The 24486-nt window shown below is 42.3% G+C and overlaps 1 protein-coding gene across 1 annotated transcript in view; it reads left to right on the forward strand.

Annotated features, from left to right (window-relative positions):
• SLC1A1 (solute carrier family 1 member 1) overlaps positions 1–24486 on the forward strand; it is a 157357-nt gene that overhangs the window by 101288 nt on the left and 31583 nt on the right. The window contains exons 3-6 of the mRNA XM_033925502.1: positions 2033–2125; positions 9796–9910; positions 13484–13526; positions 20843–20944. Coding sequence (XP_033781393.1) covers positions 2033–2125; positions 9796–9910; positions 13484–13526; positions 20843–20944 — 353 coding nt within the window. The remainder of the gene's footprint in view (positions 1–2032; positions 2126–9795; positions 9911–13483; positions 13527–20842; positions 20945–24486) is intronic.

A 24486-nucleotide genomic window follows, 5' to 3' on the forward strand; every position in this document is an offset into this window, starting at 1 on the left:
AGAGCCACGGCGACAACTATTTCCTTTTATCAAATGAGTTTGAATAATCTGGTCTTGCCTTTTGACTTTGAGCGAATAGCCACTGCTTGGAATGCAGAAACTGGAGGAGATCCGGTAGTCACCAGTGAGGCCTTGCAACTATTGTTAAAGATTTTAAGAACTTACACCAGATCTTCCAATCTGCAGGAATTACAATATAAGTCTTTACTGAGGCTGTATGTGGCGCCTCAGCATGCATTCCGGGTGGGCATTGGAGAAGGATATTATGTTTGGGAAGACTGAAGGAGCCAGGCGAAGAGGGCAACCTGCAGCCAGATGGCTGGACACGTTGATAACAACCATGGGGATGATGCTTGAGGACCTTACTGGACCAGCACAAAACCGATCTCTCTTTAGATCTGTAATTCATCAAGTCGCTAGAACTCAAACACAAGTCAGTGGCACCTAACTAGGGACTCTATCTTTTCAGTAATTGCCCCGACCCTCTGGAACTCGGCACCAAATGCTCTAAGAGAGATAACTAATCTTGAGAAATGTAAATCTTTCCTTAAGACATTCCTTTATAAAGATGCCTTTCAAGTGTAAATGCCCTTTTAAAGATTTTTATTAAAAAAACAAACCAAAAAATACAACTTTTTTATCTTTTACGAGTCCACTTGTATTGGACTTATTTGTTTTTAACCACACCCTTATGTTTATACCTTTAATGTCTTATTTTTGTTTCATCATTGTAGTTCTCTCCTTCTTTTCCACTCGTACCCGTTTGTCCAGTTGTGTATGTCATTGTTTTTATTTAATCGTGTGTTTATTTTGTTAAAATTATGTTAAATTATATTATTTGTTTCTGCCCTATTTTAAAATGTATAACCACCTTGAATTAAATGATAAGGTGGTATATCAAAATTTTAATAAACTTGAAACTTGACTCGTGGTAAACCTGTATTAATCGGTTGCATAGACACACCTACTCTCCACCCCCCTCAACACACACCCTCCTTGGAAAAAATAGCCCTTCTCCCTTCCTTTTACCTCCCCCCTGTCCAGCAGCACCCCTTCCCTGCTCTCCCTGTCCAGCAGTGCCCTTTTTCCTTCCTTTTCCCTTCCCCCTGTCCAGCAGCACCCCTTCCCTGCTCCCCCCTGTCCAGCAGTACTGGGCCATGGGCTGGCCTAGCAAATGCCCCGCAGCCGCAGAGCTCCGTGGGAGTGACAGAGTGGGGCCAGGCGTCAGCGACGGAGGAGGATGCCGAAAAGCAGTAACTCCAAATACGACATTGCCATCTTTCCTCTCGTGGCAGGAACATTGCTGGGGAAACCATTGCACGCATTGCAAACCGGTGCAGGCTCCTACTGCGCATGCGGGGGCATGGAGCCACGGATCATGGCCGCACGGAGATTGAAGTGCGCATGCGCGCTAAGGGTTTTATTATAGTGGATGGTAATAATTGTAATAATTATAGTGAATTGTGATCCTCCTTGAGACAATTCATTTTTATTAGTTAAGTAGATTACAAATGTGCTATTTAAACTAAACCTATCACCTACCATTCCTCATGCACTATACACCACACATCCCTCTTAAGCTGAGCAAGAGTCTTTGAACTGAAGTGCTGCCTGTGGGGGGGGTGGGGTTCAATATTGTGATTTCAATTACTAGGGACAGATAGGTGCCATAGAGTCCTGCAAAGCTGGCTTATCCCTCAGTATTGAAAATGTGATAGTCAAACAGCACCCCCCACTGGCAGCTATATAGTTGGAGGACTTCCGCTCAGTTAGAGGGAACAGTGTCTGACCCTCACTCACCACACACCTAATTTTCACCCATCACAAAAACATACAGAATCCTTTACCCACTACAAGCCCTAAAAATTTGTTGTCCTTCCACAAAACCCCATATAATATTTTGACATATTCTGTTACTGGATACATTCCTTCAAAGCAATGTTGGACAGTATTAACACACAATACATTCAGAGTACAATCCAAACTTCTCCCTGTCTGCCAAGAAACCAAATCATTAGACTTTTTTTTTCAGGAGTTGCTGCTTTGGATTCCGGTGTTTCTGGAAAGATTGGTTTGCGAGCAGTAGTTTACTACTTCTGCACCACAGTGATTGCTGTAGTCCTAGGTATGTAATCGTGCATGTAATTACCTAATGAATTGATTAACTTTAATTGGCTGTTTAATTGCATATTCTCACCTTCTCTGTGCCCTGCAGAAATATAAAGCGTTTTATCATTTGAAACACATGACTGCATCTGGAAGTTCAGCCCTGAAAGAGGGCAAATGTTAACCAAGAAAGAAAGCTGATGCAAAAATTACAAAAAATAAAAATAAAGAAATAAATAAGTACATGCACACAAAACTCCAAAATTCAAAACAAAACAAAATCTCCAAAATCATGAAAATTTGTATGTTCTGTTTAGTCTGATAGTTCATTGTTGTGTATTTAAAGGATGACACAATGTAGTCTCTCATATTTACAAAGCATGTGCTGTAAGCATATGGTTTATGTTATCAACACATCTTCTGTGTTTATACATACATTGATAAATGTCAGTCTAAACGTTGACAATGCAACATCTGAATGAATGGGTTATTGTATCAAGAGGAAAAGAATGGATCAGCAAATGGAGAAAGTGTGATGGGGATGATCTACAAGAAATACACTCCCCCCTCCATATTTGCAGGGGTTAGGGGCAGAGCTGGCCCGCAAATAAGGAAAATTTGCGAATAACTTTTGGGCCGACTCTGACCCACCCGCGGACCTTACCTGGTGGTCTAGCGGTGATGGGGGCCAAGAGCGATCTTCCTACACTCCTGCCCCGTGCAGAGCCGTGCTGTGAGTTCCTGTGGTCTCACGAGACTACAATGTGAGTTCCCGTTCTAGGCTCGTGAGACCACGGGAACTCACAGCACAGGGGCACAGCAGGGCTCTGCACCAGGCAGGAGTGTAGGAAGATCACTCCTGTCCCATATCACCTAGACCACCAGGTCTCCTGGGGGGGGCTGCTCGCCTCCGATCCCCTCCTCCAGTCACCCCCTTCCTCCTCCAATCACCCCCTCCTCCTCCAATTAGCCCCCTCCTCCTCCAATCGCCCCCTCCTTGCCCTGATCCAAGTCCTGGGGCTGGTTCTGGTCGATGCGGGCTGCCTCCAAGCGATTCTCTAGGGGGGGGACCTGGGGAAAAAAAAACATGAATTCTCGAAACTGCGAACGCCAAAACCGTGAATAAGAAGGGGGAAGTGTATAGTACTATCACAAAAGAATAAGGCTATGGATGAACATCATTACTGTGTTTGTGCCTAAGCGAGGTTACTACTACTACTACTACAAATTTTTATAGTGCTGCTAGATATATGTAGCACTGTACATTAATATGTAAGAGGGAATCCCTGCTCAATATTTATTTATTTTATTTATTTAGATTTTTATCCCATCCTCCCAAAAGCTCAGAATGGGTTACAATAAGACATTCACAGAGTAAGATGAGGACATGAGGTTACAGACAGTAATCTACAAAGGTCAGGTGATCTATATAAGGATGTGAGGTTACAGACAGTAGCCCTCAAAGTTTCCAAGTTTATTTAAAATTTGATACACCACTTAAAATAATTGTCTAAGCGGTGCACAATAAGAAATATATACAATTTAAAATTAATGGGGTGACATAACTTAAGAGGTAAACAAAGACAGACCATATGGCCACATGTGGGGGGGAGGGTGGGTGAAATTCAATCTGTGATAGGATAGAAGGAGAATAAAACTTAAGTACATTAGGAGGGATGTGCTCTTTCTTTAATGTTATTCATTTAAGGATCACAGGGCTATAGATCGTAGGCATCTTTAAATAAAAATGTTTTAAAATTTGATCTAAATTTGTCAATAGAAGTTTCTTCCCACAGGTTCAGGGGTAGTGAGTTCCAAAGTGTTTGGGCTGCCACTGAGAAGATCTTTTTACATGTGGTAAAAAAAAAGTGGGCGGAGAGAGGGGGGTATTCGGAAGATGTTGGTTACTAGATCTGAGTATTCTGGATGAGCAATAAGGAATGATCAATCTGTCCACGATTCCTAAGGAAGATTTTTGTTTTGAATGTAAGAAGTAAGATTTTATAAGTAATTCTGTGGGAGAATGGTAGCCAATGCGATTTTATCAGCAGGGGTATTACATGGTCAAATATTTTTGCTTTTTATACCAGTTTGATAGCTGTATTTTGAATAATGTATAGTCTTCTCAATTATTTCTTGTTTATTCCTTGTGGTATTCTGTAATCTTGTTTGAAATCTTTTTTTTTTAAATTAATCTTTATTTATTTTTAAAGCTCACAATAAGTGCAACATATAATACAATCATTTATACTTTTAACATCACTTAATATATCATCAAATTCTAACTTGCATCAAATAGCCCCCCCCTCCCTTATACCCAACAATTATTCATAAGCAAAAGAAATCATAAAATATTCCCCCCCACACCCCCCCCACACCCCCACCCTCGACGTGTATGAACAAAAGGAATACAATTAATGTTTATTCTATGCAATAATTTCAATCTTATGATGAGATTTGACCAATAAGTACTTTAGAGGATTGATTTGAGAAAAAGGAAGAGAACCAGTCAAGTGTGTTATCTGTCAGTCCTATGGAGATAAGTCTATTTAAAAGAAGTTGATGATCTACGGTGTCAAATGCTGCAGAGAGATCTAATGATATAAGTAGTCTGTCCGCTTATCGGAAAAGGAAGGTCTTCACTGCTCTTCGGAAGGCCATCAGTGAGTCCATTGACCTGATCTGAGTAGATAATTGGTTCCATAGACGAGAAAGAAAGTGGTTGCAGAAGCTTACAATCTAATTAAAATGAACAGGACAAAAAGGGATTAGGGAATTTCTCACAGGGGGAATGATACAACAGATATGAGTACTTTACAAGTGAGTGGGCGTTAGGAGTTAAAAGAAGCCTCGAAAAAGTCTTTTTAGCGTAGATTTGAACACTGCCAGAGACAGAGCTTGACGTACTCACTCAGGTAATCTGTTCCAGGCATACGGTGCAGCAAGATTTAAGGGACGGAGTTTTGAGTTGGCAGTAGAGGAGAAGGGTATAGATAAGAGAGTCTTGCCCGATGAATGGAGTTTCGGGAAGGAGTATAGGGAGAGAGATAAGAGAAGAGAGATACTGACGAGCAGCAGAGTAAATGCACTTGTAAATCAATAACAGGAGTTTGAACTGTATGTGAAAATGGATAGCGAGCCAATGAAATGACTTGAGGAGAGGTGTAATGTGGGGCAGCACTTTAGAAAAGACACATAAGCCTGCTTGGAGACGTCCAAGTTGGGATATCTACTGTATACTTGGCAAGTATTTTAGAAAACAGTATGCTGACATAGATCCCTTTCTAAAAATATATGCCCCCATGGACATCCCAGCAGCAGGACATACAGTACACATTTTTAGAAAAGCAGATAATGAGAAAATAAACACCAACCAGCCCACCAGATAAACATGTCGGGTTCATCACTGCCACATCTATTTGAAGATTCTACACCACAGATATGGCAGTGTCAAATACTACACATCTGTGGCATCACTTCCAGACCCCCATCCTCACTATTGCATCTTCAACCCTCTCAACCACCCAGGCGCATCCGCAAACCACCCTGCACCCCTCAATTGCATCTTCAAACACTCACCAAATCACAACTTGAACACCCCCCTCCCTCCTAGATCCTACAGTCAACCCCACAAATCACATAAGGGTCTTCTATGGTAGCATAGTGGATTAAGCAGCTCTGCTCCCATTCTGCGTAGCTCTGGCTATGAAATGGCAGTGGTGGTAATCTCGCAGGGTTCAACTTTCCAAATAAGGGTGGAATAGAAGGTTGACCATTAGCGGTAGCACCATGATTCTACTGTGGGGGGGTCACTGCTGCCATTTTATGACAACCGGATTCACTCAAGGTGGGAGTGGAGGAGAAGACCCCCTGGGTGAGTTCTGGATTAGCTGCAGGGTCCTTGGGAATGGTTTAGAATTTGCAATGAGAAGGTGATCTTGAAGATGCAGTTGAGGAGGTGGGGGTAGTTTAAAGATGTGATCAGGGAGTTGGGGGCTTAAAGATGCAATCGTAGCTGGGAGTTGGGGGAATCATAAAGAATCAATTGAGGGGTGGGGAAGGTTTGTAGTTACATTCGGGGTAGGGGTGTCATGAAAATACAATTGAAGGGGTGTAGAAGATCTGGTATAGTGGGGGCCGTCATGCAGCTGCATTTACTAACAATTCAGTGACTGCAGCTCCGCTATCGCCTGTCCTCTGATAGCTAGTGCATGGTACCAACCCCATGTTCCATCTGTCACATCCACCCACAGTGCTTTTCAGCACCCTAAATATCCCTGGGAGCAGGTCTAGAGTCATAGATGTGCCATTTCCCTTCCGCAGTGGGGAACTAATGTTTGTGTTTTTGTCCCACCATGGTACTACCCTAGTCATGCCCTAATCCCTCCAAACCATGCCCCCTTGTTATCTGGATGTTCTTCAGTTTTAGATGTCCATTACCCAGCTTTGTGTAATTGGGATTTGGATGTTCGTGAAGCATGGATGAGACACGAATATCTCTTCTAAAGTAAGCACATTAGTCATCCTTTCTTAAAATTTAAGTCGGAAGAATAAAAACAATACTGTTTTACTGAGATGTCTATAGCTAAGTTACAGCATTGATGTTTCTCATTTCACCACATGTCTACCTTGAATTTTAAAGTACCAGAATCCTGATTTATATGAGTCAGCAGTGTATAATAATCTATGTATGTGATTTAAGACTGGCTCTAATGCTTTTATAACCTTGATAAATGAGACCTCTCTTTCCCAGCCCAAACTCACAGTGATCATCACTTTTTCGAGTGTGCTGACACAGTACTGCTATTAACTCTCTTGCCTATTATGCAGGGAGGATTTTTATTTTTTTGCAGCTCAATAGAGGGATGAATCACATAAGAACACCTCGAATACTGTGAGTAATTCTGGTTGCCATATCTCAAAAAGGATATAGCAGAATTAGAAAAGGTGCAGAGAAGGGTGATGAAAATAATAAAAGGGATGGGACGGCTTTCCTATGAGGAAAGTCTAAAGCAGCTAAGGCTCTTCAGCTTGGAGAAAAGACAGCTCAGAGGTGATACGATAGAGGTCTATAAAATACTGGGTGGCGTGGAAAGGGTAGATGTGAATTGCTTGTTTACTCTTTCCAATAATACTAGGACTAGGGGGCATGTGATGAAGTTACTAAGTAATAGATTTAAAACAAACCAGAGAAAATATTTATTCACACAACATGTAATTAAACTCTGGAATTCACTGTCAGAGAAATTAGTGGTGAAATTAGTTAGCTTAGCGGCATTTAAAAAGGTTTGGATCATTTTCTAAAAAAGTCCATAGGCCATTATTGAGATGGCTTGGGAAAATCCACTGCTTATTCCGAGAATAAGAGGAATCAAATCTGTTTTACTACTTGAGATCTAACTAGGTACTTGGGATCTGGGTTGGCCACTGTTGGAAACAAGACATTGGGCTTGATAGTCCTTTGGGCTGTCCCAGTATGGCAATTATGTTCTTAATAGCCTTACTAGGTCAGACCAATGGTCCGTGCTACCAATCCAGTGCTACCTTCTGTGATTCAGGATCTCTAGAGACATTCTACCCTGAACCAAGATTAGGGAAGTGTTCCAGTGCACCCTCAGCCCTCAAGCTGGTAATTCCAAGTCTGAGTTCACTTTACCTGATGCACAATTAGGGCCAGATTCTATAAACAGCACCTACGTTAGGTGCCCTAATCTCAGCCACTTAGCGACACCTAACTAAAATCTGTGCAAAAGCCTAATTATGTTAATTATCTTAGTCGAGGTGCCCTCTAATGCCTAATGATGTCTACCTGAAGGGTAGGTTTGGTTAAGGACAGAGAATAGGTGCAGTAAACATAGGCGTTGCTAGGTGTGCGAGATAGGTGCCAGTAAATTAAACCAGGTAAAACCTGGCCTAATGTAGCTGCGCCTACCTCCACAGCGCCTACCAATGCCTAAGTCTGCTTAGGTGCCATTGGTCATGATTCTACTAGCAGCGCCTAGTGATTGATTGACAACCGCGCAGAGTGGCACCTACAATCTAGGCGTGTTTAGGCATCTTTTATAAAATCTACCCTTAGGGCTAGATTCTATAAACAGCACCTGGCGGTTCGCTCAGCGCAGTTGCTTAGGCACCACTAGCCATGATTCTACTAGCAGCACCTAGCAGTTGATTGACAGTGTAGGCTCGTTTAGGTGCCATTTATAGGTCCATAGGGCCTGATTCTATAAACGGTGTTTGGAGGCGCACACGGCACAGTTGCCAATCAATCCGTAGGCGCCGTATCTAGAATCACGCCTAGTGACACCTAAGCAAACTTAGGCGTCGCTAGGTGTCCTAGACATAGGCACCACTTCAGTAGGCCAGCTTTCCACACGCCTAATTTGGTGATGCCTATGTCGGATGCCTAACGATGCCTAACTCAACCACACTTATTCTCTGCCCATAACCATGCCTATTGTTTGAGATAGGCATCCTTAGGCATCCTTAGGCATGGGAGAGCATCTCTACTTAGGCGTCGCTAGACATCCTAAGAGTTTGGCAACAAACTCTTAAATTGTTTAATTAATGTGTTTGTTTGTTTTTGATTGGCTGAAAACCAGTGTGATGATTAAGTGTAGATCCCAAACTTAGGCATCGCTAGGTGTCTTAGACATAGATGTCACTCTATTAGCCCAGTTTTTCACTCGTCTAATCTGGTGGTGCCTATGTCAAGATGCCTAACTCAACCATGCCTATTTTCCACCCATAGCCATGCCTATTGTTTGAGATAAGTGTCGTGAGGCATCCTTAGGTGTGGAAGTGGGCCTCTACTTAGGTGTCACTAGGTATCCTAACAGTTTAGTGCCAAATTCTTGTTTAATTAATGTTTTAAAAAAATGTTTTTATTGAAAACCAGTGAGACGATTAAGCCAATTTAAAAAATGAAAGTTAGGCGCGGATCCCAAACTTAGGCATCGATAGGTGGCTGCAATTAGAGCGCTGTGTATAGACTATGGCACTTAATGACTACTCATGCTTTTAATTTATTATTTATTTAATACATTTGTATTCTCCTCCACTGCCAATTCCAGACTCCGTCCCTTCTATCCTGCTGCGTCATATGCATGGAACAGACGGACTGAGTCAGGCTTCATCTCTTGCGGTATTCAAATCCAAGCTAAAAACCCACTTTTTTGAGGCTGCTTTCAACTCCTAACTCCCACTCACCATAAAATTACCACGTCCTTCCTATCATTCTTTGCAAGAAACTTCCCTACCCCTATATGTCTTGTCTGTCTGTCCAAATTAGATCGTAAACTCTTCAAAGCAGGGACCGCCTATTACATGGCAAATGTACAGCACTGCATATGCCTATCGGCGCTATAGAAATGTAAAATAGTATACTCCTAATGGAATTTTGCATGACTACACAATGCAGAATTTCTGCAGAATTGCACAATCGCGCAGGATTCCCTTTACTCGTGCAGAATTCCGCCAGGAGTAATAGTAGTAGTAGTAGTTGTACTATTGTACCTATATTCCTAAGTGAATTGCCTAAGCAATAAAACATACCTTCAATATACAAGATAAATGTGCCAGAAAGTCACCTAATAATACAGAAACTGTCCATTCAATGAAGAGCTTGAGCAAATAAATGCTTTCAACTGCTTCTTACATGCATTCACTGTGAGTATCTCTTAACTGAAGGGATTGTACTGGTGGTGACCATCAAGCCTGGAGTGTCCCAAAATGCAGAGGAGATTGATCGGACAGGAAGCACACCCGAGGTCACCACAGTGGATGCTATGTTAGACCTAGTCAGGTGAGGTTTCAATCTTCTGTGTGTTTAACGTTCTACAGCAATGACTTGCCTTAGGAAAAAGGGGCTTTGTAAGTTATCTATTTTGACCTGAGGAAATACTTCTTCGTGGAAAGGGCGGTGAATTTGTGCAACAAATGCAGTCTAAAAAAACAAGGCAAACAATCCCATGACAAATATACAGCAAAGAAAAAGTGGGGAAGAAGCTGTACACGTCAACCTGAGATAAAATTGAGTTTATTAAATACAATCATCAGGATTTGAAAGATGAACTGATTATCTCATATGTCTCTGAATTTGTGGAACAGCCTTCTAGTGGAGGTGATGGAGATGAATTCAAGAAAGCTTGGTACAAGTACATAGGATCTCTGAGGGAGTGTTATGAATAGTAGATGGCAAGGATGGGCAGACTGCATTGGCCATATGGTCTTTATCTGCTAAAAGGGGTAGCTGCAAATGTTAAAAGAGCAATTCAATAACTGAGTGCTTGCAGTTATATGTAACGGTTCATAGACTAAACCGCGCGAGACAATCACGTGCAGACAAAGCCGGGCTGACATCAGCGTGCCAGACATCAGCTTGCCAGATTTACACTGAATTATAAAACGCTCTGAGAGGGGAGGGGGGAGAACCACCGCACTTATCTTAGTAGTGTTGGCGCTTCCGTTGGGGGGGTGTTGGGGGAAAACCCCATTATAGAGGAAACAAGCTTTTTCCCTATTTTTTAGGCAAAAAGTTCAGTTTCCTCTGTAATGTGGGGGGGTTCCCCCCCCACACACCCCAACGGCAGCACCAACACTACTAAGTTAAGTGCGGTGGTTCCTCCCCCCCACACACACACACACACTCTCGGAGCGCTTTAACATTAAGTTTAAATCCGACGTGCTGATGTCCTGCACGTGATTGTCAGCCCGGCTTTGTCTGCGTGTGATTGTCTCACGCGATTTTACATAAGAACATAAGCAATGCCTCTGCTGGGTCAGACCTGGGGTCCATCATGCCCAGCAGTGCGCTCACGTGGCGGCCCAACAGGCCCAGGACCTGTGTAGTAATCCTCTATCTATACTCCTCTATCCCCTTTTCCAGCAGGAAACTGTCCAATCCTTTCTTAAACCCCAGTACCGTACTCTGCCCTATTACGTTCTCTGGAAGCGCATTCCAGGTGTCCAACACACGTTGGGTAAAGAAGAACTTCCTAGCATTTGTTTTGAATCTGTCCCCTTTCAACTTTTCCGGATGCCCCCTTGTTCTTTTATTATTTGACAGTTTGAAGAACCTTTCCTTCTCTACTCTCTCTATGCCCTTCATGATCTTATAAGTCTCTATCATATCCCCGCTAAGTCTCCTCTTCTCCAGGGAAAAGAGACCCAGTTTCTCCAATCTCTCAGCACCACCATATGTACCTTGTACTACGCACTACTCTTAAGGGTATGTGTGAAGACACTTACACGCTAAGTGCTGGGAGGCATACACATGGGTCGAGCATGATAAGGGCTATAAGTTATATGCATTGTATGGTGCATTTTAGGTATGAACAGCAACAAAAGGTGTTTGATTGTCCTTTAATGCAATTTTCACTGACTCGACAAGGGCTGTGTTTCAGCTAAAGTGCCTGCATCAGGAATCTGGAAGCAACATCAGAAAGAGTGATTTAAACCAGTGTTTCTCAACTCGGTTCTGGAGTACCCCCTTGCCAGTCAGGTTTTCAGGATATCCACAATGAATATGCATGAAAGAAATTTGCATATAGTGGAGGCAGTGTATGCAAATCAAGTTTATGCATATTCATTGTGAATAGCCTGAAAACTAGGTGGCAAGGGGGGTACTCCAGGACCGAGTTGAGAAACACTGATCTAAATGCTCTCTTTTCCTTCATCAAAAAGCATCATGTTTAGATCACTCTTTCTGAGGCATTCTATTTGCAGTTTTCAGTTGTGAGTCCTGGCAGCAGGATTTTGATTGTTACCCAGACAGGCTTTAGGCTGTCCCTCTTGGCTCGTCCGCCTCAGTACTGGCGCTGGTTGTAAGGGTGAAAATTTGGTGAAATTTGTCCAAACTGGCTGATTTTATAGTGGAAAAGCTTCCCTACAAACACCTTGCTGCCAGCTACGAGCTAGGTTTCCAGCCTTAGGGGCATTGCTCTTCTCTGAGTGTGGGAGGGAATACCTGATGAGTCTGTTTGCACACATTTAAATATTATTTTGCAGATAGGTTGTTTCTGGCGCTAAGCTCTCTGCTCATTGTGCGCAGCTTAATGCCTGTGCTATTCTGGCGTCAATCGCCTCTAGCACCGGTGTTACGTTCTGAGAATTTGCCCCCCCCAGGCAGGTATAATGTTGTGCGTGTATATAACAGTAAGAATTAGTGCTTGCAATTGAGCTACATAAATATACAAGGGATTTTCAAAAAGTTTCCGCACTTTTATTTTTTTTAAACATTATTTATTAAATATATCAAAGCAAATTACATTACTAACCGCAAGGTGAGCCGGCTTGCCTAACTAGTCACGAGACATTCTATGGCACGCCAACTTACCACGTCTCCCGCCCCAACCATTTCCCGCAAAACTATGAAAGTGCGGAGACTTGTTTGAAGAACTCTTGTACATGTGCAAGTGCCAGCCACACCCCTGCTCTCTGCCCCAACAATGTGCACATGTGTTTCTCTCTGTCTGCTTATAAAATCAACCTCTTCATGGGTGCCATCACTCTGAGATTTATATTTTGATTTGTATCCGATGAATAAAATCTGCATTTACCCCCCTCCTTTTATCAAGCTGTGCTGCCAAGCAGCGTGAGCTAAATGCTGAGCTGCCCAAAGGAATAGAATGGGTGGCTTGACATTTAGCTTGTGCTGCTCAGCAGTGCTGCATGATAAAAGCAGGGGAGGACGGGGGTTAATGAGGAAACCAAACATTCCAAACTCAGCTTCTTTTCCACTTCAGTTTTTACAAGTATCTTGAGATCTTTTAGTTTACAACCATTTCTGCTAGTGAATTTGAGGGTGTTCCAGTCCAATAATTAGTAACTTTGGGTTAGGGTTTTGGGACATGTTGGCCCTATGCTTTCTTCCTCTACTGTTGCATCTTCAGTAATGAAACTCAAGCTGCTTGGGTTGCAGCTCTCCCTTTGGGCCATTCAGCTCACTGCCAGAATTTTGTACTGAACCTGTTTGTGAATTCTCTTGCCTCACAAATGCCAGGTTTATTCCCAATCACATTATAGCAGAGATTCAGGAGAAGGAGGCACTGACTCATGGCAACATGCACAATGAGGAATCCACCCTGTGATATTTCATGACAGAGTACAGCAGTGGTTTTGCCATTGCCTTCTCCTGCGCAGTGTGTGGCTCCACTATGTTGCTGCTGCCTAACATAGGGCCCCTCAGCCTACAGCATCTGGTATTCCCATCCCACACCCATCCAGGTACTAGCCAGGCCCAACCCTGCTTAGCTTCCATTAGTAAGAGCAGGCTTACTCAGGGCAGTCAGGTCATAGGCCATTTACAATACTGATGTGTTTATCAGATTTATAATATGCTACAGCAGATAGCACAATGACTTTTTCTTTTTTACAGAAATATGTTTCCAGAAAACCTCGTCCAGGCCTGCTTTCAGCAGGTAAGAGAAATACAATTTAAAATTTGGTTTTTATTTTTTTTTTAATTGATGCTTGGATTATACAGATGTTTCAGAGTTGAGATAAACACAACAGCTGCCTTGGAACAGTTTGGTGCAAACTTAAATGGTCAAATGCAGGCAAAATTTAAAAACCCAATCTTTTGTTTTCCTACTGAAACATATTCCTTATTATGGGCCAAAAAGATTCAGGTAGCCTGTGCCAGCACCCATGGCAGTGGGAAGCAGAAACAGCATAATATCAAGATGCAAATGGGTTTTAATCTCCATCTACCTTTTGAGTTGTTTTTCTTTCTCATTTTGGCATCCCCTTGCCTTCTCAATATCTTGAATTGACCTCATGAAAAATGCTGTTGTCTGCCTCTCATAGCCTGGCACCCTTGTGTGTTTTTCCAGACAGCGTTTCTGTGGGTACTGGAATGTAATCGCTTCAGAGTTTTAACCCAGATCAAACTCCAGCAGATACAAATGTAAATAGCTAAATTATTTGTTTGGAGTTTACTTGGCTCATAACATAACCATCATTTTCTTCAAAGAAATCCCTGGAGTGAGATTAGAATGTCATTTGCTCCTAAATGTTAAACCTTGGCGGCCTATAGATGTTGTTTTGGGTTTTTTTTAAAATTTAATTCTTAACAACTCTTAGGACATTCCAGTGAGCTGTAGCTATAAATCCATTGTACCAGTGTTACTGATTCTTTAATTAAGTAGTAAGCACATTTTTGTCCATTACGAAGCCTCTTCAGGGGAACATATTTCTTTGCTGAGTGGCAGAGTGAATTACTCCTTTTAGAAGGGCTCCTTCCTTCACCTTCAGAGCTGTAATGCAAATGTGGGGAGGAGATGGAGTAGATAATTTCAGAACACTTCACTTGTGCATAGGTAAATTGCCAATGCATGTAAATAACAAGCAGATCTAATGTCCACACTGCAGTGCAGGTGCGATCTCCTGCCCATTTAACCTAGGTACTCTGTTACCCTGGGGATGACAAAATCATTGCTTATATGGCTCTGTAGTCACCAAGCTGCAGAACAATTGCCACGCAAGACACTTCGGTACTACAGGTTAGAGATTTGCGCAGTAAATTTCTTTTTGCACTTTTGCCACATTGAGCCCAAAATTTGGGCATGCTATCTTCTTAAGAAATCCAATTAGATTTATAGGCAGGAGCCCTTCCATCCTTCATTACATTACCATTTGTATTCCACCAAAGCCCTTATGAGTTCATGGCAAATCACAATAAATTAACTACTGGAAACAGACCCAGGTAAATGCAGTGCAATGCCAATAAATCCTTAAAAATTCAATAAACAAAAATCATAATCAGATTTCAAGATAAAGATGCCTTACATAAAAATGCTTTTAAAAGCGTCCTAAATACTGTATAACGAACTTCTGATCTAATTAAAAATGGTAAATCATTCCAGATTAGAGGTGCCTGATAATAAAAAGATGCATTCTGTTGAGTAAGTGACCTAATTTGTTTTGGGGAGGGAAATTGAAAGTAAAACTGCTTCCTCACTCCCCACCAGTAGGTGACCACAAACAAAATCTCCACCTGACAGTACCCTCCAATCCCTCCTCCAGGAAGATCTTCCACATCCAACAAGATCTTCCTCTCAACCTTAGCCTTCCTGGCACATAGTGGGAGGTCTTCCTGGTGTCCAGTGGGGGGATTTGCTGGTGACTAGTGGGGCATAGGAGCCACATAGATTGTTGGTTTCACAGTGGTGCCACCTGATTCCTAACAGTAGTCATGCAGGGCTACCACTAGAGGTCAAACTGCCAAATAAAGATTGGTGTACATGTATATGTCTTCCTTATACTCCTGTTTTTTTGCAGCTTGGGCCTAGGGGGCCCTTTTACATAATAACTGCAAGTACAAAACACATTAAGTGGCTCTGTGGTACTTTTGCAGCTAACACTTAGTAAACTGCGCATTAAGGGGAAAATTCTATACAGTCCACTAAAAATCCTGTGCCAACTCATGTGGTGCTAAGTGCGATTGCATAAAAGTTAGACGCACTTTATAGAATCACGCTTAGCAACACCTAAGCGGCATTAGGTGTCACAACTTGTAGGCGCACCCTATTTAGGCCAGTGTTTTCTTGGCTTAAAACAGGTGTCTAACTCAAAAACATGTCCTTGAACCACCCCTAACCATGCCCACTTTTAACTATGCGCTTTGGGCTATAAGTGGCTACATTTTATAGAATTCCATTTTGCAAGCTAGGCACCTAACTATCAATTAAGTCCAATTAACTTCAGTTGTGAGGTTTTATTTTTTTTATTTTTTATTATTTATTTATTCAATTTATTTAATACAAACAAGCAATAAACATACTTGTACACAGATTTACAAAAATTATTGAAAGGAAAATCTATAACCCCAAATCCACTCAATACAGTGTTTTGGTTACTCAATTATAATTCAAGTTATTTAGTCCACAACTATTTGAGAGAGACTTAAGAAAAAGTAAAAATAAGAAATAAGACAAATCTTATCCAACTTAGAAAGCGGCACTTTTCTGCGGTGCTACAGCCATTCATGGCAGGTTCCTCATTTTCAGCTACAGGCACTACTTGCTCTTTAGATTCTATAAATCCTATCAGTTGTTTAGGTTCAAAAAATAAGTAATTCTTATTCTGATGTGAAACAAAACATTTTACAGGAAATTTCAACATAAAATTTGCTCCCAAGGCTAGGACTCTTGTCCATAATGCCAAAAATTCCTTCCTACGCCTCTGAGATCTCAATGACATATCAGGAAATATTTGAACATTAGAACCTAAAAACTGATCATTAATATGACAAAAAAAACAAGCGTAGTATATATTCTCTATCACTTTCTAAAGCAAGGTTTTCCTTTCCGTTATAACCTCTAAAGAGTTCTCCAGAAACGTCGTTAAGTTCATGTTTTCATTATTTGTCCCTTGGATCTCATTAGGAGTGGAAACTTCCACAGGTTTCTTTACTTGAAAATAATTAGCTCTAACAATTGGTGGCAAACTTTCTGTAGGAATTAGCAAAATTTCCTTAAAATACTTTCTTGCCATCTCCATTGGTGAAATTAAGGGACATTTAGGAAAATTTAGGAGTCTCAGATTATTTTTCCTTAGTTGGTTCTCAAAACTTTCCATTTTCCTGGCAGTAAATGATCTTTCTTTTACCAATTCCAAGTCCAAAGTTTTCATTTCGGATATTCTTGACTCCTGTTTTTCTAATTTCTCACTTAAATCTTTAAGGGCCAAGCCCTGTTGCTCCACTTTTAAATGGATAGTCCTATAGTCAATTTTTAAAGTAGAAAAAGACAATTTGAGGTTAGCGTCCATGACTGATATGGCCTGCCATATATTTTCTTAGGCTTCTCCAGCACCCCAAAGTTAATGTTACTTCCTCCCAAAGCTCCTCTCACCTCCTCTGCAGTGTGGGAAAACTGCCACTGTTCTCTGGCTTCTTCGGCTCCCGATAGAATTGGAGCTGGCTGTCCTCCTTCTCTGAGGATCGATGTTCCCTCCGGGGTCATCGTTACCTCAGGAACTCCCGACTCTGCACTGCTTCCGGATTGTGGTGGTGGCTGCCTCTGCTCCGGGCTCAGCAACGCCCGAAGCTACTGGCTGAGTTCGCCCGACGTATTCGGGCTTGCCCCTGAAGTAGCCCCCGCAGATTCGCTCGAGTGGGCCAACGCTCCTTCAGTTGTAGTTTGCACCAGACGCGGTGCCACTATTGCTGCGAAGGGCTCCTTTCCTCTTACCCATATTGAGGTAAGAGGGCTGCTAGGTCGCAAAGCAAACGCCGGCCGACTGCAAGAGAGGGAGTCTCCTACTCAGACGTCCGCTCTCGTCGCCATCTTGTTTCTCCTGTATCAATTGTGAGGTTTTAAATGCTAATCAGTGCCAAATAAGCCTATTAATCAATTAAGTTAAGCACCTACAGCGGCTAGGTGCACCAATGTAGATGTCTAACTTTAGGTGGACTATATAAATTCTGCCCCTAAGTGCCTTTGATGATAGGGAGTATGTCACAGGTGGAGAATGGGCATGGAAAGTATTTTGCGATTAGCGTGCTGCAAATAACGCATGCTAATAGGCAGTTTTGCAGTTAGTGTGAAGCAAGAAGCCTAAGAGACAGGAGTGAGGGGGATGCATCAGGGTGCTGGGGGGAAAAGGAAGGAGGACATGGTGGACAGGGGACACCCTGGGTCAACTCAGCCTTAACTTGCCATTTTAGTCTCAAGGGGAGGGCTTCAGGGAAGAGGGGGCATTAAACCTTTTACCCCACATTGCAGCTGAGCAAGGGGGGCTATATCAAGCACTCAGAGACACCTGAGAGCTCAGGTGGGAATGAGGACTGATGTCTAGGAGACCTTCATTTCGAGCAGACTGGCCCTTCAATTAATGCTGCTGCTTGAGAGGCACTTTCTTTTCATAGCTTGGAGAAAATAAATAAACATAGTTCTGGAGCTTTAGTTATTTGGGGCGGGGGGGGGGGTTAATCGGCAAAATAGGCCTGCAAAGAGTCTTTTGTGTTCTCAATTTTGGATTTTAATGTATTAATGAGCTTCTTTGTATGACTTTACATTGCAGAAACTCATTACTACCAAATTTAAATAAACCTTTGGATGAAAAGAACATGCTCAAGTTTTACTACTGTGACATATTTTTATGGACTGACTGTAAAAGGGCACTTTGTGCAGAATGGCATAAAACACACCATACTTTTACATTTTTGTAATTTCCAGGCATTTTGAGCTGTTTTGTCACAAGGTACATTTTTGCAGTTACTTTGTACTTTAATACCTAGGGCCCTGAATGTTGGCACTTAGAGCTAGATTCTGCATATGGTGCCAATAAAATTTTGCACAGCGCTATTTTATAAAAAGCACTCAGAGATGGGCACCGTTTATAAAATAGCAGTCCTGGGATTAGGTGCTAGGGTTTAAACCACGTTAAACCTGGTGCAAATTCTCACACCTAAACTAAACTACGGTAAACTAAACCTTAGGTTTGTATACTGCATCATCTCTACATTGGCAAAGCTCGACACGGTTAACAGGAGTTAGGGTAGAAAGGAACTCCAGAGGAGGGAAGGATGAAGAGGAAATTTAGAGGACTAGAATAATCAGAGAGGAAGGAAGAGTTACATTTTTGAGAATAACCAGGTTTACAGATGTTTACGGAAGAATTGGAGGGAGCTCAGATTCCTAAGAGGGGAGGTAAGGTTGTTCCAGAGCTATAAAACTATAAAATTGTGCATAAATTCCAGCAATGCCCGCGATCCATCCATGCCTCTCCCGTGGCTGTACACCCTTTTCGAATCCTTGTGTTAAATTTCTTTGCGGATCCCAGCACTTAAAAAGTGCACTAACTTTTTAATTGATACCAATTAACACCATCTAATTATTGATAATTTATTTTTTTTTCTTTTTGCCACAATCCTCTACCTTTATTCAGTATTTGCTATTACATATCTTATGCAAAATCTTTTTTTTAGTTGCTTAGAATTATGTGAAGAATTTTCTAGTTTAATATTTTTATTTATTCTCACTTTGCTTTTTTGATAATTGATTAGTTATGCCTAATTATCATCACTAATTGGCTTGTTATTCTGTTGAATTGTTCTTGGAAATTGGGAGCAGCCCAAATTTCTGTACATAAGAACATAAGAATTGCCACCGCTGGGTCAGACCAGTGGTCCATCATGCCCAGCAGTCCACTCACGCGGCAGCCCTTAGGTCAAAGACCAGTGCCCTAACTGAGACTAGCCTTACCTATGTACGTTCTGGTTTAGCAGGAACTTGTCTAACTTTGTCTTGAATCCCTGGAGGGTGTTTTCCCCTATAACAGCCTCCAGAAGAGCATTCCAGTTTTCCACCACTCTCTGGGTGAAGAAGAACCTCCTTACGTTTGTACGGAATCTATCCCCTTTTAACTTTAGAGAGTGCCTTCTTGTTCTCTTACCTTGGAGAGGGTGAACAACCCATTTTTATCTACTAAGTCTATTCCCTTCATTATCTTGAATGTTTCGATCATGTCCCCTCTTAGTCTCCTCTTTTCAAGGGAGAAGAGGCCCAGTTTCTCTAATCTCTCACTGTATGTACTTTTTAGCCCGAAATATAGAATTAGACTCTTAAGGGGGGATTCAACAAAGGGAACCAGTTTTTTAGGCGCTGGTAGGTGCCCAAACTCAGCAAAAACCGCAGTTGAAACAACATTTTTAAGTGAGTTTCAAAGCATCTAAAAAATCAGCACCTGAATCATGCCTCAATAGGTGCTTTAGGCTGCCTAACGCCTCTGTGAGCATGGCTAATGCCAGAAGTGGATTTAGGCAAAATGCCTAAGGAGGTGTGGTTCACAGTTTAAGTAGGCACCGGAAATGTAGGCCAGGAAAATCCTGGCCTATATTTCCAGCACCTACTTTTGTTGGAGACGTGATTCTGTACCCATCGCTTGATTGATACGTGATCGGCAGCTACTTTTCAGGAGGCCTCTGACAATAGAACCAGTTACAGAATTTGAGCCTTAATGTGCAAAACCCCACATGATACCACTTTTTTTTGAGGGGATGCATTATTTTGTAAAATGCATTTTCCTGTTGGCTCTGTTGCACAGTAGACTTATATTCCTGACATCCCTATACATATTTTTCAGAAGGCTCTGCAATCAGTGAGCCTTTTGTAAAATATTTGTAATTGTGAATGCCCCAACTTGAACATTCTGTTGTTCACACAGATGTTCGATGCAAGATCAGACTCCATAGCTGGGGAACCAAATTGACCAAATATTTTCAGGTTTTGAGAGGAAATGGATGACCGATATTGCAAACCTTGTATAAAAAAATATAAATATGACATTTGTTGTGCAGTTTCTATAATTCTTTGCATTTACTATAATATTAAATTCACTATAGATGTTTATTGCATTATTATAAGTTTTGACAGCTTGTCATAGAGACCTTTTGGGTTCTAGTTAGACTCTTAGAGGTCTTTATTTAAGTGTTCTGAATTCAGAACTTCTAACCCACTCTCAAAATCCGTCTGCTCTGTGTTGGTCATCACAGCACAAAACAATGCACTCTCAGGGCTCCTTTTACAAAGCCACAGTAGACGTTTCTACTGCGGGCCAGCGAAGTAAATGATCTCTGACACTCATAGGAATTCTATGAGTGTAGGAGCATTTACCTCTCCAACCAGCAGTAATTTTGTAAAAGCCAACATAAATCTTTCTCCTGCTATATTGTTTACCCTCCCACCATCTAAACCACAGCTCAAAATATTTTCATACTTCAACATTTCAGTTTAAAACCAAGCGCGAGGAACTGAAACCTCCAAGTGAACCCGAAAAAAACAGCACCGCAGATGAACTGGTTACCATAAACATGACAACAGTGAATCAGGAGGTAGGACATCTGCTTCTCAATACTGTTTTGAAGGATGTGTTTGTTAAGAAATTCTACAGTTTTTAAGAAGTTCTGAGATTTTCCTTGTTCATAGATCCTAGCAAGATGACTCTTTTTAAAACCTGTTATATAATAAAGACACTGTGGCAGAACACAAGGGATGAAATAAACTGTGGAATGTTGCATTTTTATTGGTACAGGTGCAAGATCCTTTATCCAAAATCCATGGGACTAGGCATACGAGTTGTTTATTGGAATTTTTCTGTTTCCAGAATGATAATGTTAAGTCAGAAAAAGACAGACCATAAGACAAAATTGCCCCCAACCTTTTTCTTTATTTCAAAATAAGACAAACATTAAACTCTTCAAGCACTCCAAACTGTGGTACTGGAGCAATACCTTAAATGAAGCTTTAATATGCATCACCTTTAATCACACAGAGTCTTTCTTAGCCAAAAACATTTAATGTGTATCATCTTCTGCCTGTAATCGGCTATCGACAATGGTGTAGGAAGAGTGGCAGTCTTTTAAAGACTTCATCCAGTGTTGTTTGTCTAATACAAAGTTTCTGGTGCAATGTGTCTAGAAGTCCTGACTATAGATCAGACACGGACAACTCCAGTCCTCAAGGGCCAGAATCCAATCAGGTTTTCCCCAATGAATATGCATGAAATCTATTTGCATTCACTGTTTTCAATGCATATTCTTTGGGGAAATCTTGAAAACCGGATTGGATTCCGGCCCTAGAGGACCGGAGTTGCCCATGTCTGCTATAGATGATTTCCCGTACTCATGAGTTATATTGCACAAGGATGAAATTTACATTCTTCAGCTCCACCTCCTTCGCTGCAGTGCCCTTTTCAATTTTTCCTTCAGCAAGTAAGTTGAGAACTTTTTTTTTATTGGGGTTTTTTCTCCGAATTCGAAGCTTTTCAGTGCTGGATAGGTCCCCCAATGACCCTGGGGCAACTGTGCCTGGAAGAAGATGCAGACTCTGTGAAAGAGATCTACATCTGGCAAGGTAACCCTCGGAGTTCCTGTTTGGCCAGCCTGCATTCCTCTTGAAGCTAGCGCGCATCCTGGTTTATCAGGTGCTTGAATGCAGGCTGTTTGGCCCCAGTGACAGTCCAGCAGGGCTTAACAAGTGCCAGCTGTGTGGATTCCTCCCTCCACTTGCACATGAATCCGTGAGGATTGAGGCCTTTGTTTTTCCCTCTCATCCAGATTTGACAATGGAGCATTGGGAGGTCCCAGAGGGCTCCTTAAGGACAAGACTGTATCCCATGGCTTCTGAATTTAAAAATTTTTTAATCACAATCACGTTGTACAGTAATGATTAATATGTAATAGTTTAAAAGAAAATACAACAAACACATAATTCCTGAAATCATGCATAAACCAGCACTAACTTCCAAAATAAGGATCCTACTTATGAAAATACAGTGCCTGAAATATTAGAGGCCCTAAAATATCAATATAGCAAAAACTGAACAAGCCAAATTACTACAGAATACTACATAAAAAAGTCATGCTAACAGAATACCTTAGTCATACACACGGAACATAAATGCCAAATACAGAATAACCACAAACTATAAACTTCTTGCATGTAGTACAGTATCAGAGAAACAAGACAGACATTTCTTCCTATACAAAATATAAATAATATGGCACATGGCAGGGATGGTGTTAGGAGGGTACAACTAGGGCAATTGTTCTTGGCTCCCAAGCCTGCTGGAAGCCGAATGCAGCTCAGCCAGCCTGGTTAATAGACTTTGAAGTCCCTTCCCGGTTTTCTGTCCTGGGTCCCAGCCATGTCTAACACCAGCTCTGGCAAGATGTATATTCCAAATGTAATATTCTGTTCACAAAATAGAAATTTTTTTTCTATATTTCTGTGGTCTGGTCATTATATTTTTCAAATCATATTGGTCCCAGTCTTTGGTTTCTGTTTCCCTTTGTCTTTTCTTAACTCAATTGCCAGGGTATCTTGTCTATCTGGCATTTCTTCTCCCTCCATGTCCACCATCCATCTTCCATCCTCATTCAGCATCTCCCATGTTCATATCCCCACATTCATCATCACCCCTTTGTATCCCCATGCTCCCCTTGTCTACATCTATCTCCCTTCTGTACTCCTGCCCCCCCCCCCCAAGTCTAGTATCTCATTTCTGTGTCCAACACTGTCTCTCTCTTTCCATATTTTCCCCAATCACAGGGATCCCTGCTCCTCTGGACCAGGGTCTTTTCTCTTGCCTTCCTTTGGGGGTGCTGGCAAGTAAACCGGCTATGCGCAGGACACCCTTTCCATACCTCTGCTTTCACCAGGAGGCACTGCAGCAGTCACAGATGTGGCAAACTTGACGGATCTCCAGGATCTAGATCAGTGCGGAACCCCAGATTTGGGGGAGGATTCCACTGTGTACCAATTTTTTAAGAACGTGCACCTTGTTGACTTGATCTTGGAATCTCTTCAGGAATTGAAGCTGCAGACTGAGCAGCCAACCATTGCAGAATGTTCCCTCATGAGTGACCAGAGGCCACAATCTGTCTCCTTTCCTGATCATCCTGACCTCGTACAGATTCTTACGGACATCTGGGATACTCCTGAGGATCCCTTGAAATGTGCTCGTGCCATGGCAAGTGCTTTGCTTCTCCGAAGGTGGATTTCTCAGTGATGCAGGTCACCAAGCGCATATCTCTCCCTGGTGATGGGGGAGTAGTCCTGAAGGATTCAACTGCTGCTGGTGTTAAGGCGGCATCAGCCTCTTCTTTCATGGCTAGGGCATGCCATTCCAAGCTGAGCCATGATCCTGACATTGTAGTGTTTTCTTGACTAGCTAGTGCTATTCTTCAGTGGTATTGCCACATTGTTTCACAGCAAACAGAAGTCCACAGTGACAGCCTATGTGAAGGCTTGGAAGTGTTACCAGGCCTAGTACATCCTGAGAAAGGTGGACCCGTCTCTTCCATCGATTCCTTGGGTGCTAGTTTCTGCAGGATGGCCTGAAGAAAGGTCTAGTGGTAGCTTCGCTCCAAGTACAGATTGCCGGTCTTTCATGTATGGGCCCTCCTTCTTTGAGGGACTCATTGGCAGTTCATCCCTTGCGCCTTTCCTGTCCAACCTGGAATCTTAATCTGGTTCTTCGCTCACTGGCTTGTCTACCATATGAGCCTTTGGAGCAGGCTTCTGTGATGGATCTCACGGCATCTTGCGGCATTTCCTGTAGTATCGTGAGCTGCTGGGAGAGGGAGAGGTTGCGGCAGCCATTTTAGAAGGCAGCTGCGAGGAGGCAGGAGTGAGAGGGTCGCTCCTGACACTAAGACTCTCGCTGGACCACCAGGAACCTCGATAGGCTGGGGGGGGGAAATCATGGGGTTGGGAGGGAGATTAAAGGGTCGGGGCCTTGAGAGGGGAGAGAACCTAGGCTATGGGCAGGGAGGGATGAGAGGTGCAGAGACATGCAAGAGGTTGGAGGGGAGAGAGATGTCAGACCAGTGGAAGGTGGAGGGAAGGAGAGTCAGTTGCCAGACCAGGGAAC

The sequence above is a fragment of the Geotrypetes seraphini genome, chromosome 1 (genome assembly GCF_902459505.1).
Source record: "Geotrypetes seraphini chromosome 1, aGeoSer1.1, whole genome shotgun sequence".
Taxonomy (NCBI): Eukaryota; Metazoa; Chordata; class Amphibia; order Gymnophiona; family Dermophiidae; genus Geotrypetes; species Geotrypetes seraphini.